The sequence below is a fragment of the Oncorhynchus clarkii genome, chromosome 20 (assembly GCF_045791955.1).
Source record: "Oncorhynchus clarkii lewisi isolate Uvic-CL-2024 chromosome 20, UVic_Ocla_1.0, whole genome shotgun sequence".
Lineage (NCBI taxonomy): Eukaryota > Metazoa > Chordata > Actinopteri > Salmoniformes > Salmonidae > Oncorhynchus > Oncorhynchus clarkii.
Window position 1 is genome coordinate 1,072,543 of NC_092166.1, and position 15,745 is coordinate 1,088,287.

A 15,745-nucleotide genomic window follows, 5' to 3' on the forward strand; every position below is an offset into this window, starting at 1 on the left:
TACCAGGCCTAGCCATGTAAAGTATCCAGCTGTCCCTCATGATACCAGGCCTAGCCATGTAAAGTCAACCAGCTGTCCCTCATGATACCAGGCCTAGCCATGTAAAGTCAACCAGCTGTCCCTCATGATATCAGGCCTAGCCATGTAAAGTCAACCAGCTGTCCCTCATGATATCAGGCCTAGCCATGTAAAGTAACCAGCTGTTCCTCATGATATCAGGCCTAGCCATGTAAAGTCAACCAGCTGTCCCTCATGATACCAGGCCTAGCCATGTAAAGTAACCAGCTGTCCCTCATGATACCAGGCCTAGCCATGTAAAGTAACCAGCTGTCCCTCATGATACCAGGCCTAGCCATGTAAAGTCAACCAGCTGTCCCTCATGATATCAGGCCTAGCCTTGTAAAGTCAACCAGCTGTTCCTCATGATACCAGGCCTAGCCATGTAAAGTCAACCAGCTGTCCCTCATGATACCAGGTCTAGCCATGTACAGTCAACCAGCTGTCCCTCATGATATCAGGCCTAGCCATGTAAAGTCAACCAGCTGTTCCTCATGATACCAGGCCTAGCCATGTAAAGTCAACCAGCTGTCCCTCATGATATCAGGCCTAGCCATGTAAAGTAACCAGCTGTCCCTCATGATATCAGGCCTAGCCATGTAAAGTCAACCAGCTGTTCCTCATGATACCAGGCCTAGCCATGTAAAGTCAGGTGGGAAAACGATAAATACCAGATTACAATGACAACTGATCCATTAAACATTTCCCCAGATCTGTGCCTCGAGACAATCCTTTCTCTCTACGGACAATTCCTTTGACGTCATGGCTTGGTTTTTGCTCTGACATGCACTGTGAACTGTGGGACCTTATATAGACAGGTGTGTGCATTTCCAAATCTCTTCAATGAATTTAGTTTACCACAGGTGGACTCCAATGAAGTTGTAGATACATCTCAAAGATAATCAATGGATGGATGCACCTGAGCTCAATTTCGAGTCTCATAGCAAAGGGTCTGAATACTTATGTAAGTAAGGCATTTCAATTACTGTGTATATATTTTATTCAATCCATTTTAGAATGTTTTATTTGTTTTATTTAACAGGAAAAGCCCATTGAGACCCAGAGTCTCTTTTTTAAGGGAGACCTGGCCAAGGTAGCAGCAATAATCAATACATTAAAACATTAAAACATGATCCAGCCTAAAAAAAAGCCTTTACACTCCATAGCAGAGTCTCCCATCAATATTTTAAATTCATTCAGTGGCATTAACATGTCCAGATGAAGCATGGATTGCAGACTATTCCATGTGTCTGGTTCAAGAAGAGAAGGCAGTCATGCCTAATACTGTGAATGTCCTGGGGACTTTAAGTAACAACCACCTAGCAGACCGGGTATGGTAACATAGCAACCACCTAGCAGACCGGGTATGGTAACATAGCAACCACCTAGCAGACCGGGTATGGTAACATAGCAACCACCAAGCAGACCGGGTATGGTACCATAGCAACCACCTAGCAGACCGGGTATGGTAACATAGCAACCACCTAGCAGACAGGGTATGGTAACATAGCAACCACGTAGCAGACCGGGTATGGTAACATAGCAACCACCTAGCAGACCGGGTATGGTAACTGCTGGAGACCAGACTACAGATGTTAAGAGGGAGTTTACCCAAAAGGGCTTTGTAGATGAACACATACAAATGTAGCTTTCTGAGAATATAATGTAAAGTCCAACCTTCTATTTGGTGCAATGTGCAATGGTGGGTGAGTGACTTGGCATTTGTAATAAAGCCCAAGGATGCATGATAAACAGAGTCCAGTCTCTGTAAGACGGAGGAGGCTGCATGATAAACAGAGTCCAGTCTCTGTTAGACAGAGGAGGCTGCATGATAAACAGAGTCCAGTCTCTGTCAGACAGAGGAGGCTGCATGATAAACAGAGTCCAGTCTCTGTTAGACAGAGGAGGCTGCATGATAAACAGAGTCCAGTCTCTGTTAGACAGAGGAGGCTGCATGATAAACAGTCCAGTCTCTGTAAGACAGAGGAGGCTGCATGATAAACAGAGTCCAGTCTCTGTAAGACAGAGGAGGCTACATGATAAACAGAGGAGGCTGCATGCACATACAACAAGTCACCATAATCAATTACAGAGAGAAGTGGCCTGAACAAGCTTCTTTCTAGCCATAAGCGGGAAGCAAGCCTTATTACGAAAATAACAATTTAAATTGAAGCTTTGTCACAAGATTATCCACATGAACTTTAAAGGACAACTTGTCATCCAATCGAATACCTAGGTATTTGTAGGATGACATTTATTCAATGGATAAGCCACCACATGTGACAATGCTAACGTTCTCTGGCAGAGTTCTAGCTCTGGTAAAGGTCATGCATTTAGTTGTTTGTACATTCAAGACCAGTTTGAGACCATAAAGGGAGGCCTACAGTGATTGAAACGCAGTCTGGAGCTCTTCAACAGCCTGAACCAGAGGAGGAGCACATGAATAGATGACTGTATCATCTGCATATAGATGGAACTTAACTGGTTGCATCCCATTTCCCAAATCATTAATACAAATTGAGAACAACACAGGAGCTAAAATGGAACCCTGGGGCACACCTCTATTAATCTCTAGACAGCTAGACTTGTGATTGTCAGTATATACACATTGTGTTCTGTCAGAAAGATAGTTCCTAAGCCAATTTACTGCCCCTTCACTGAGACCAATGAGTCTAGCTAGCAACTATTCATGGTCAACTGAATCAAAGGCCTTTTGATAAATACACAAACAGAGCAGCACAGTGTTGCTTTTTATCAAGTGCATTAATGATGTCATGTGCCACTGCCATAGCTGCAGTTGTGGTGCTGTGTCCCAATCTAAAGCCAGACTGAACCCTGCTCAGTAGGTTCATTTCAATTAAGATGTTAAACTGAGTTCACTATGGATTCATAGACTTTGTCCAGGATACAGAGTTCACTATGAATTTATAGACTTTGTCCAGGATACAGAGTTCACTAGGGATTCATAGACTTTGGCCAGGATAGGGAGTTCACTAGGGATTCATAGACTTTGGCCATGATAGGGAGTTCACTAGGGGTTCATAGACTTTGGTCAGGATAGGGAGTTCACTAGGGATTCATAGACTTTGGCCAGGATAGGGAGTTCACTAGGGATTCATAGACTTTGGCCAGGATAGGGAGTTCACTAGGGATTCATAGACTTTGGCCAGGATAGGGAGTTCACTAGGGATTCATAGACTTTAGCCAGGATAGAGAGTTCACTAGGGATTCATAGACTTTGGTCAGGATAGGGAGTTCACTAGGGATTCATAGACTTTGTCCAGGATACAGAGTTCACTAGGGATTCATAGACTTTGGCCAGGATAGGGAGTTCACTAGGGATTCATAGACTTAGTCCAGGATAGGAAGTTTGGAGATAGGATGATAGTTATTAGCATCTGAGGGATCTCCACCCTTTAGCAGTGGGAGGACATAAGCTGATTTCCAAATGCTGGGTATGGAATTGGTCAAGAGAATCAGGTTGAAAATGTGAGCCACAGGTTCAGTAATAATACCAGCTGCTATCTTTAAGAGGTAGGGGGTCCGGGTTGTCTGGACCTGCAGACGTTTTAGTGTCTATTGCCTTTTAGTGCTTTATAGACCTCAGTATAAGAAACAGGCTCAAAGTTCAAATGGTTGACATAAGGGCCAAATCATAGTTGACTGTAACAGAGCTGGCATTAGAGGCCTGGGCCATTATCAACAACTGAACCAGCAGATATGAAGTGCTTGTTAAAACCCCTACAGTATCGGCTTTATCCTTCACTTCATTAGAATCCATCATTAAATGGTCAGGAAGGCCAGAGGAGACATTAGAACCTGACCCTGATTTGATTGGCTTCCAGAACTTGGTAGGGTTGTTTTAGGTTCTCTGTGGACTGCATTTAAATAGTCATCTGATTTGGACTTCCTGGTCAATCCTGTGCATTTGTTTCTTAGCGCTCTGAAGGAGGCCCAGTCAACAGGAGCATTTGTATGTCTAGCTTGAGCCCAAGAGATATTTCTCTTTCTAATTAATTCTGCCAAGTTTTCTGAAAACCAGGGATTCCCTTCCACTGATTCTACATTTCTTCACAGGGGCATTCTTATCACACATCAACACAAATGTCATATAAAAATAGTCCCAGGCAGTGTCAACATTGGGAATCAAACTTACTCTGTCAATATTTTGGTACAGACCATGTAAGAACGCCTGTTAATCAAACTGTCTAAAATGTCTTTTAAAAATATAACGGGGTTTGGCTTTGGTCATTTTTGTATTTCTAAAACAAACAATTGCACAGTGATCACTGACATCATTACAGAATAAGGCTGTAACGTAATAAAATGTGGGGGAAATCAAGGGGTCTGAATACTTTCCGAATGCACTGTTATATGTATATATAAATAAACATATACTGTATATCTCTCTCTACAGTACCAGTCAAAAGTTTGGACACACCTAATTATTCCAGGGTTTTTCTTTATTTTTACTATTGTCTACATTGTAGAAAAGTAGTGAAGACATCACAACTATGAAATAACACATGTGGAATCATGTAGTAACCAAAAGAAGTGTTGAACAAATCAAAATATATTTTATATTTGAGATTCTTCAAAGGATCCACCCTTTGTCTTGATGAAAGCTCTGCATACTCTTGGCACATCAGCTCATTGCAACTTTTATTGATCATAGTGATTCAGGAGTATCATTAAAACAGGTTAATATGCCCCGCCAACATTAGACAACTATACAGAAAACCCTTAAATTGCTGAAATAACTTAATAAAATCAATGATGAGAGAATAGTCAGATGAATTGATACCTGGCAAACATGGTGGCGTAGCAGGAAGATGTGAATGCCATGAACCAAGAGGTTGTGAGTTCAAATCCCAGGAGAGGACGTGTTGTATAATAATTACTGTATAAATGAACATGCACAATGTATGTCAAATATGTAAGTTGAAAACACTATGCTAAATGCACTGTGTGTGTGAGTATCCTTGACAACAGACAAAGAGCTATGACAGGAGCAGTAGTTCACCAATCAGGGCCTTGATTGGCTGAGGAATAATAAAGTGATGTGTAATATTTTTCATTAATATCTCATGTTCTGAGAACATGAAAACATGAAAACCACTTTCTGAGAACATGAAAACCACGTTCTGAGAACATGAAAACCACGTTCTGAGAACATGAAAACCACGTTCTGAGAACATGAAAACCACGTTCTGAGAACATGAAAACCACGTTCTGAGAACATGAAAACATGAAAACCACGTTCTGAGAACATGAAAACATGAAAACCACGTTCTGAGAACATGAAAACCACGTTCTGAGAACATGAAAACCACATTCTGAGAACATGAAAACCACGTTCTGAGAACATGAAAACCACGTTCTGAGAACATGAAAACATGAAAACCACGTTCTGAGAACATGAAAACATGAAAACCATGTTCTGAGAACATGAAAACCACGTTCTGAGAACATGAAAACCACGTTCTGAGAACATGAAAATATGAAAACCACGTTCTGAGAACATGAAAACCACGTTCTGAGAACATGAAAACCACATTCTGAGAACATGAAAACCACGTTCTGAGAACATAAAAACCACATTCTGAGAACATGAAAACCACATTCTGAGAACATGAAAACCACGTTCTGAGAACATAAAAAACACGTTCTGAGAACATGAAAACCACGTTCTGAGAACATGAAAACCACGTTCTGAGAACATGAAAACATAAAAACCACGTTCTGAAAACATGAAAACCACGCTCTGAGAACATGAAAACCACGTTCTGAAAACATGAAAACCACGTTCTGAAAACATGAAAACCACGTTCTGAGAACATGAAAACCACGTTTTGAGAACATGAAAATCACGTTCTGGGTATGTTTGGTGGGACGTTGATAGAATATTCTCCTAACCTACAGAAAACTAGACACATTCATGTTTTTGTCACATTCCCATGAAACGTCTCTAAAACATTAATATCTTATTTTCTAAAAACATGAAAACCATGTTCTGTGTATGTTTGGTGGGACGTTTATAGAATATTCTCCTAACAAACAGACCAATATTACCACTACATTTCAGACAATTAGAATTTACTCATGCTTAGGCTGAACCGGGAACTATGTCTAATGTTAGTTTGGTCCCAACTGGTTCTGTATGTAATGTTAGTATGGACCCAACTGGTTCTGTATGGACCCAACTGGTTCTGTATGTAATGTAGAATGGACCCAACTGGTTCTGTATGTAATGTTAGTATGGACCAACTGGTTCTGTATGTAATGTTAGTTTGGACCCAACTGGTTCTGTATGGTCCCAACTGGTTCTGTATGTAATGTTAGTATGGACCCAACTGGTTCTGTATGTAATGTTAGTATGGACCCAACTGGTTCTGTATGTAATGTTAGTTTGGACCCGACTGGTTCTGTATGTAATGTTAGTTTGGACCCAACTGGTTCTGTATGTAATGTTAGTATGGTCCCAACTGGTTCTGTATGTAATGTTAGTTTGGACCCAACTGGTTATGTATGTAATGTTAGTTTGGACCCAACTGGTTCTGTATGGACCCAACTGGTTCTGTATGTAATGTTAGTATGGACCCAACTGGTTCTGTATGGACCCAACTGGTTCTGTATGTAATGTTAGTTTGGACCCAACTGGTTCTGTATGGGCCCAACTTGTTCTGTATGTAATGTTAGTATGGACCCAACTGGTTCTGTATGGACCCAACTGGTTCTGTATGTAATGTTAGTATGGACCCAACTGGTTCTGTATGTAATGTTAGTATAGTCCCAACTGGTTCTGTATGTAATGTTAGTATGGACCCAACTGGTTCTGTATGTAATGTTAGTATGGACCCAACTGGTTCTGTATGGACCCAACTGGTTCTATATGTAATGTTAGTTTGGACCCAACTGGTTCTGTATGGTCCCAACTGGTTCTGTATGTAATGTTAGTATGGACCCAACTGGTTCTGTATGTAATGTTAGTATGGACCCAGCTGGTTCTGTATGTAATGTTAGTTTGGACCCAACTGGTTCTGTATGTAATGTTAGTTTGGACCCAACTGGTTCTTTATGTAATGTTAGTTTGGATCCAACTGGTCCTGTATGGTCCCAACTTGTTCTGTATGTAATGTTAGTATGGACCCAACTGGTTCTGTATGTAATGTAAGTTTGGACCCAACTGGTTCTGTATGTAATGTTAGTTTGGACCCAACTGGTTCTGTATGTAATGTTAGTTTGGACCCAACTGGTTCTGTATGTAATGTTAGTATGGACCCAACTGGTTCTGTATGTAATGTTAGTATGGACCCAGCTGGTTCTGTATGTAATGTTAGTTTGGACCCAACTGGTTCTGTATGTAATGTTAGTTTGGACCCAACTGGTTCTGTATGGTCCCAACTGATTCTGTATGTAATGTTAGTTTGGACCCAACTGGTTCTGTATGTAATGTTAGTTTGGACTCAACTGGTTCTGTACGTAATGTTAGTTTGGACCCAACTGGTTCTGTATGTAATGTTAGTTTGGACCCAACTGGTTCTGTATGTAATGTTAGTTTGGACCCAACTGGTTCTGTACGTAATGTTAGTTTGGATCCAACTGGTTCTGTATGGTCCCAACTTGTTCTGTATGTAATGTTAGTATGGACCCAACTGGTTCTGTATGTAATGTTAGTTTGGACCCAACTGGTTCTGTATGTAATGTTAGTATGGACCCAACTGGTTCTGTATGTAATGTTAGTATGGACCCAACTGGTTCTGTATGTAATGTTAGTTTGGACCCAACTGGTTCTGTATGTAATGTTAGTATGGACCCAACTGGTTCTGTATGTAATGTTAGTTTGGACCCAACTGGTTCTGTATGTAATGTTAGTATGGACCCAACTGGTTCTGTATGTAATGTTAGTTTGGACCCAACTGGTTCTGTATGTAATGTTTGTATGGACCCAACTGGTTCTGTATGTAATGTTAGTTTGGACCCAACTGGTTCTGTATGTAATGTTAGTATGGACCCAACTGGTTCTGTATGTAATGTTAGTATGGACCCAACTGGTTCTGTATGTAATGTTAGTTTGGACCCAACTGGTTCTGTATGTAATGTTAGTATGGACCCAACTGGTTCTGTATGTAATGTTAGTATGGACCCAACTGGTTCTGTATGTAATGTTAGTTTGGACCCAACTGGTTCTGTATGGTCCCAACTGATTATGTATGTAATTTTAGTATGGACCCAACTGGTTCTGTATGTAATGTTAGTTTGGGCCCAACTGGTTCTGTATGGACCCAACTGGTTCTGTATGTAATGTTAGTATGGACCCAACTGGTTCTGTATGTAATGTTAGTATGGACCCAACTGGTTCTGTATGTAATGTTAGTTTGGGCCCAACTGGTTCCGTATGGACCCAACTGGTTCTGTATGTAATGTTAGTATGGACCAAACTGGTTCTGTATGTAATGACATATGATTGTAGGAATAGTCCACATGACAGGACATATGAATGTTGTAGGAATAGTCTACATGGCAGGATATATCTGCATATATCTCTCCCTGTGTGCCTCTAGCCATTTGATTGTAACAGCTGAACAATTTAATAGGTGAAATTTTCTATTATGGGGTTGTCTGATTTTGCTGTTGCTTGCTGTGGAAAATGAGATGTGGACAACCATTTTTTATTAGATAATTCAAGTAACGAAAAGGTACTGGATCTCAGCTCCGCCTGGCTCTCATTTGAATCATAGTTGCCAGGTTTTTAACCACCTCTTCCATCTCTCTCCTCCCTCCTCTCCCTCAGGAAGCTCCACTGTACCAGGAACTATATCCATATGAACCTGTTCGTCTCCTTCATGCTGAGAGCTATCTCTGTGTTCATCAAGGACGGGGTTCTGTACACCCAGGAGGAAGAAAACCACTGCTTCAGACACACCGTGAGTTACACACACACACACACACACACACACACACACACACACACACACACACACACCATGAGTTACACACACACACACACCGTGAGTTACACACACACACACACTCACACTCTGTACTAGGTGGAGTGTAAAGCAGTCATGGTGTTATACTGTATGTGTCCACTAGGCGGAGTGTAAAGCAGTCATGGTGTTATACTGTATGTGTCCACTAGGTGGGGTGTAAAGCAGTCATGCTGTTATACTGTATGTGTCCACTAGGTGGAGTGTAAAGCAGTCATGGTATTATTCCACTACTGTGTGATGTCCAACTACTTCTGGCTGTTCATCGAAGGCCTGTACCTCTTCACCCTGCTGGTCCAAACCTTCTTCCCAGAGAGGCGGTACTTCTACTGGTACACCGTGGTAGGGTGGGGTGAGTAGAATAAACTGCTACCAACTGGGTTTGATCTCTGCTAGCCCACAGCTACTTTTTTCTGAATATTGGCTGTTACAGCTTTTGGTTCCTGGTTGGCTTTGTTCCTGGTCCATTATTACAGGGTGGCAGGCAGCCTAGCGGTTAAGAGTGTTGGGCCTACAACCGAAAAGGTCGCTGGTTTGAATTCCCGACCTGACTGTTTAATCAATCTGTCGATGTGCTCTTGAGCAAGGCACTTAACCTTAATTGCTCCTGTAAGTCGCTCTCGATAACAGCGTCTGCTAAATTACTCAAATGTCATATTTCCAATGTCACGGCCCTTATCAAATCAAATGAAATGTTATTTGTCACATACACATGGTTTGCAGATGTTAATGCGAGTGTAGCGAAATGCTTGTGCTTCTAGTTCCGACAATGCAGTAATAACCAACGAGTAATCTAACCTAACAATTCCACAACAACTACCTTATACACACAAGTGTAAAGGGATGAAGAATATGTACATAAAGACAAATGAATAGGCAAGATGCAGTAGATGGTATTGAGTACAGTATATACATATGAGATGAGTAGTGTAGGGTATGTAAACATATGAAGTGGCATTGTTTAAAGTGGCAGCAGCCACTCAATGTTAGTGGTGGCTGGTTAACAGTCTGATGGCCTTGAGATAGAAGCTGTTTTTCAGTTGCTCGGTCCCTGCTTTGATGCACCTGTACTGACCTCGCCTTCTGGATGATAGCGGGGTGAACAGGCAATGGCTCGGGTGGTTGTTGTCCTTGATGATCTTTTTGGCCTTCCTGTGACATCGGGTGGTGTAGGTGTCCTGGAGGGCAGGTAGTTTGCCCGGTGATGCGTTGTGCAGACCTCACTACCCTCTGGAGAGCCTTACGGTTGTGGGCGATGCAGTTGCTGTACCAGGTGGTGATACAGCCCGAAAGGATGCTCTCGATTGTGCAACTGTAAAAGTTTGTGAGTGCTTATGGAGAGAAGCCGAATTTCCTTAGCCTCCTGAGGTTGAAGAGGCGCTGCTGCTCCTTCTTCACGATGCTGTCTGTGTGGGTGGACCAATTCAGTTTGTCTGTGATGTGTACGCCGTGGGACTTAAAACTTACTACCCTCTCCACTATTGTCCCATCGATGCAGATAGGAGGGTGCTCCCTCTGCTGTTTCCTGAAGTCCACAATCATCTCCTTTGTTTTGTTGACGTTGAGTGTGAGGTTATTTTCCCGACACCACACTCCAAGGGCCCTCACCCTCGGAGTGTGGTATCTGCTGGTTGAACCCAATGTCACGGCCCTCATCTTCTGGTTGAGCCCAATGTCACGGCCCTTATCTGCTGGTTGAACCCAATGTCACAGCCCTTGTCCTCATCGTCTGGTTGAACCCAATGTCGTTGTCCTCATCTTCTGGTTGAGCCCAATGTCATTGTCCTCATCTGCTGGTTGAGCCCAATGTCGTTGTCCTCATCTGCTGGTTGAGCCCAATGTCACGGCCCTCATCTGCTGGTTGAACCCAATGTCACTGCCCTTATCTGCTGGTTGAACCCAATGTCGTTGTCCTCATCTTCTGGTTGAGCCCAATGTCGTTGTCCTCATCTGCTGGTTGAGCCCAATGTCACGGCCCTCATCTGTTGGTTGAACCCAATGTCACAGCCCTTATCTACTGGTTGAACCCAATGTCACGGCCCTTTCTTACTTACTGACTTTATTGTCCCCATGGGGAAATGTTGTCAGTAAGAGCAGCAGGTTAATGTTCCTATAGACCCAGTAAGACCAGCAGGTTAATGTTCCTATAGACCCAGTAAGACCAGGAGGTTAATGTTCCTATAGACTCAGTAAGGCCAGCAGGCTAATGTTCATATAGGCCTTACTGAGTCTATAGGAACATTAGCCTGCTGGCCTTACTGGGTCTATAGGAACATTAGCCTGCTGGTCTTACTGGGTCTATAGGAACATTAGCCTGCTGGTCTTACTGGGTCTATAGGAACATTAGCCTGCTGGTCTTACTGAGTGGATAGGAACATTAGCCTACTGGCCTTACTGAGTGGATAGGAACATTAGCCTGCTGGCCTTACTGAGTCTATAGGAACATTAGCCTGCTGGTCTTACTAAGTGGATAGGAACATTAGCCTGCTGGTCTTACTGGGTCTATAGGAACATTAGCCTGCTGGTCTTACTGGGTCTATAGGAACATTAGTCTGCTGGTCTTACTGGGTCTATAGGAACATTAGCCTGCTGGTCTTACTGGGTCTATAGGAACATTAGCCTGCTGGTCTTACTGGGTCTATAGGAACATTAGCCTGCTGGTCTTACTGGGTCTATAGGAACATTAGCCTGCTGGTCTTACTAGGTCTATAGGAACATTAGCCTGGCACAAATTATTGTCTAGTTGTGTTTTTCCTGCTGAGGGGTGCCCTATACCTACGCCCAGAGGGGAGTAGTTTAAAGTCCGGGTACAGGGGGTGGCTTGGGTCTAAAATGATTTTGTGAGCCTTGCGGAGGGCCCTGACCTTAAAGATCTCCTCCAGGCCTGTCTGTTTGACTCCAAGTACCTTGCTTGTTGTGGTGATAATCCTTCTCAGCATGTTTCTCTGGCTGACAGTGGAATTGCCAAACCAAAAAAAACAATACAAAAGGTTAAAATACTCTCAATGAAAGATTTGTAAAACAGAGTCCATATAGTACAGTCTATATTAAAAGATCCCGGCTTTTTGAGAAAGTACAGTCTCTGTTGGCTCTTTTTGTAGATCAGGTCTGTACATTTACTCCACTGAAGCTTATTGTCCAAGACGACACCCAGGTGTTTGTATTCCTCTACAATCTCTATATTCTGGCCTCTGATAGATGTTACAGAGGTAGGTGTTGTACACTTCCTGAAGTCTATGCAGATCTCTTTGGTCTTGTTGGTATTGAGGACCAAGTGTGATTCCTCACACCACTCTACAAAGTCATCTAGGACTGGGCCATGATGTTCCTCGTCATCATGCAACAGGCTGATCAAGGCAGTGTCATCAGCGAACTTAACAAGGTGTCGGTCAGGATGGGAACTAGTACAACAATTAGTGTACAAGATGTACAGGAGTGGGGACAAAACACATCCCTGAAGAGAGCCTGTGTTGGTGGTGGAGTGGAGACAAAACACATCCCTGAGGAGAGCCTGTGTTGGTGGTGGAGTGGAGACAAAACACATCCCTGAGGAGAGCCTGTGTTGGTGGTGGAGTGGAGACAAAACACATCCCTGAGGAGAGACTGTGTTGGTGGTGGAGTGGAGACAAAACACATCCCTGAGGAGAGCCTGTGTTGGTGGTGGAGTGGAGACAAAACACATCCCTGAGGAGAGACTGTGTTGGTGGTGAAGTGGAGACACAACACATCCCTGAGGAGAGCCTGTGTTGGTGGTGGAGTGGAGACAAAACACATCCCTGAGGAGAGCCTGTGTTGGTGGTGGAGTGGAGACAAAACACATCCCTGAGGAGAGCCTGTGTTGGTGGTGGAGTGGAGACAAAACACATCCCTGAGGAGAGACTGTGTTGGTGGTGGAGTGGAGACAAAACACATCCCTGAGGAGAGCCTGTGTTGGTGGTGGAGTGGAGACATAACACATCCCTGAGGAGAGCCTGTGTTGGTGGTGGAGTGGAGACAAAACACATCCCTGTGGAGAGCCTGTGTTGGTGGTGGAGTGGAGACAAAACACATCCCTGTGGAGAGACTGTGTTGGTGGTGGAGTGGAGACAAAACACATCCCTGAGGAGAGACTGTGTTGGTGGTGGAGTGGAGACACAACACATCCCCGAGGAGAGCCTGTGTTGGTGGTGGAGTGGAGACAAAACACATCCCTGAGGAGAGCCTGTGTTGGTGGTGGAGTGGAGACAAAACACATCCCTGAGGAGAGCCTGTGTTGGTGGTGGAGTGGAGACAAAACACATCCCTGAGGAGAGCCTGTGTTGGTGGTGGAGTGGAGACAAAACACATCCCTGAGGAGAGACTGTGTTGGTGGTGGAGTGGAGACAAAACACATCCCTGAGGAGAGCCTGTGTTGGTGGTGGAGTGGAGACACAACACATCCCTGAGGAGAGCCTGTGTTGGTGGTGGAGTGGAGACAAAACACATCCCTGTAGAGAGCCTGTGTTGGTGGTGGAGTGGAGACAAAACACATCCCTGTGGAGAGACTGTGTTGGTGGTGGAGTGGAGACAAAACACATCCCTGAGGAGAGACTGTGTTGGTGGTGGAGTGGAGACAAAACACATCCTTGAGGAGAGACTGTGTTGGTGGTGGAGTGGGGACACAACACATCCCTGTGGAGAGACTGTGTTGGTGGTGGAGTGGAGACAAAACACATCCCTGAGGAGAGCCTGTGTTGGTGGTGGAGTGGAGACAAAACACATCCCTGTGGAGAGACTGTGTTGGTGGTGCATATGTCCGACACGTGGGGACCTATTTTAACTCGCTGTGAGCGTTGACTCAGGAAGTCCTACAGCCACAAAACTAGCCCCCCATCTAAGGAGAAGTCCCGAATGAGTCCCTGAATGTAGGGCTGGATTGTGTTGAAGGCAGAAGGAAAGTCAACAAACAGAACCCTGACATGGGATTTGGCTCTAGATGTCTGTAGACCATGTTAATACCCCCTCTAGATGTCTATAGACCATGTTAATACCCCCTCTAGATGTCTGTAGACCATGTTACTACCCCCTCTAGATGTCTATAGACCATGTTAATACCCCCTCTAGATGTCTATAGACCATGTTAATACCCCCTCTAGATGTCTATAGACCATGTTAATACCCCCTCTAGATGTCTATAGACCATGTTAATACCCCCTCTAGATGTCTATAGACCATGTTACTACCCCCTCTAGATGTCTATAGACCATGATAATACCCCCTCTAGATGTCTATAGACCATGTTAATACCCCCTCTAGATGTCTATAGACCGTGTTAATACTCCCTCTAGATGTCTATAGACCATGATAATACCCCCTCTAGATGACTATAGACCATGTTAATACCCCCTCTAGATGTCTATAGACCATGTTAATACACCCTCTAGATGTCTATAGACCGTGTTAATACCCCCTCTATATGTCTATAGACCATGTTAATACCCCCTCTAGATGTCTATAGACCATGTTAATACCCCCTATAGATGTCTATAGACCATGTTAATACCCACTCTAGATGTCTGTAGACCATGTAGACCATATTAATACCCCCTCTAGATGTCTATAGACCATGTTAATACCCCCTCTAGATGTCTATAGACCATGTTAATACCCCCTCTAGATGTCTATAGACCATGTTCATACCCCCTCTAGATGTCTATAGACCATGTTAATACCCCCTCTAGATGTCTATAGACCATGTTAATACCCCTCTAGATGTCTATAGACCATGTTACTACCCCCTCTAGATGTCTATAGACCATGTTAATACCCCCTCTAGATGTCTATAGACCGTGTTAATACCCCCTCTAGATGTCTATAGACCATGTTAATACCCCCTCTAGATGTCTATAGACCATGTTAATACCCCCTCTAGATGTCTATAGACCATGTTAATACCCCCTCTAGATGTCTATAGACCATGTTAATACCCCCTCTAGATGACTATAGACCATGTTAATACCCCCTCTAGATGCCTATAGACCATGTAGACCATGTTAATACCCCCTCTAGATGACTATAGACCATGTTAATACCCCCTCTAGATGTCTATAGACCATGTTAATACCCCCTCTAGATGTCTATAGACCATGTTAATACCCCCTCTAGATGTCTATAGACCATGTTCATACCCCCTCTAGATGTCTATAGACCATGTTAAGGAGACTACCCACTCTAGATGTCTGTAGACCATGTAGACCATGTTAATACCCCCTCTAGATGTCTATAGACCATGTTAATACCCCCTCTAGATGTCTATAGACCATGTTAATACCCCCTCTAGATGTCTATAGACCATGTTAATACCCCCTCTAGATGTCTATAGACCATGTTAATACCCCCTCTAGATGTCTATAGACCATGTTAAGGAGACTACCCCCTCTAGATGTCTATAGACCATGTAGACCATGTTAATACCCCCTCTAGATGTCTATAGACCATGTTAATACCCCCTCTAGATGACTATAGACCATGTTAATACCCCCTCTAGATGTCTGTAGACCATGTTAATACCCCCTCTAGATGTCTATAGACCATGTTAATACCCCCTCTAGATGTCTGTAGACCATGTTACTACCCCCTCTAGATGTCTATAGACCATATTAATACCCCCTCTAGATGTCTATAGACCATGTTAATACCCCCTCTAGATGTCTATAGACCATGTTAATACCCCCTCTAGA

General features: G+C 43.5%; 1 protein-coding gene across 1 annotated transcript in view; it reads left to right on the forward strand.

The window, feature by feature from the left end:
* Nucleotides 1-15,745, forward strand: part of LOC139377198 (adenylate cyclase activating polypeptide 1a (pituitary) receptor type I) — an 87,627-nt gene that overhangs the window by 32,428 nt on the left and 39,454 nt on the right. The window contains exons 6-7 of the mRNA XM_071120198.1: nt 8,852-8,984; nt 9,246-9,399. Coding sequence (XP_070976299.1) covers nt 8,852-8,984; nt 9,246-9,399 — 287 coding nt within the window. The remainder of the gene's footprint in view (nt 1-8,851; nt 8,985-9,245; nt 9,400-15,745) is intronic.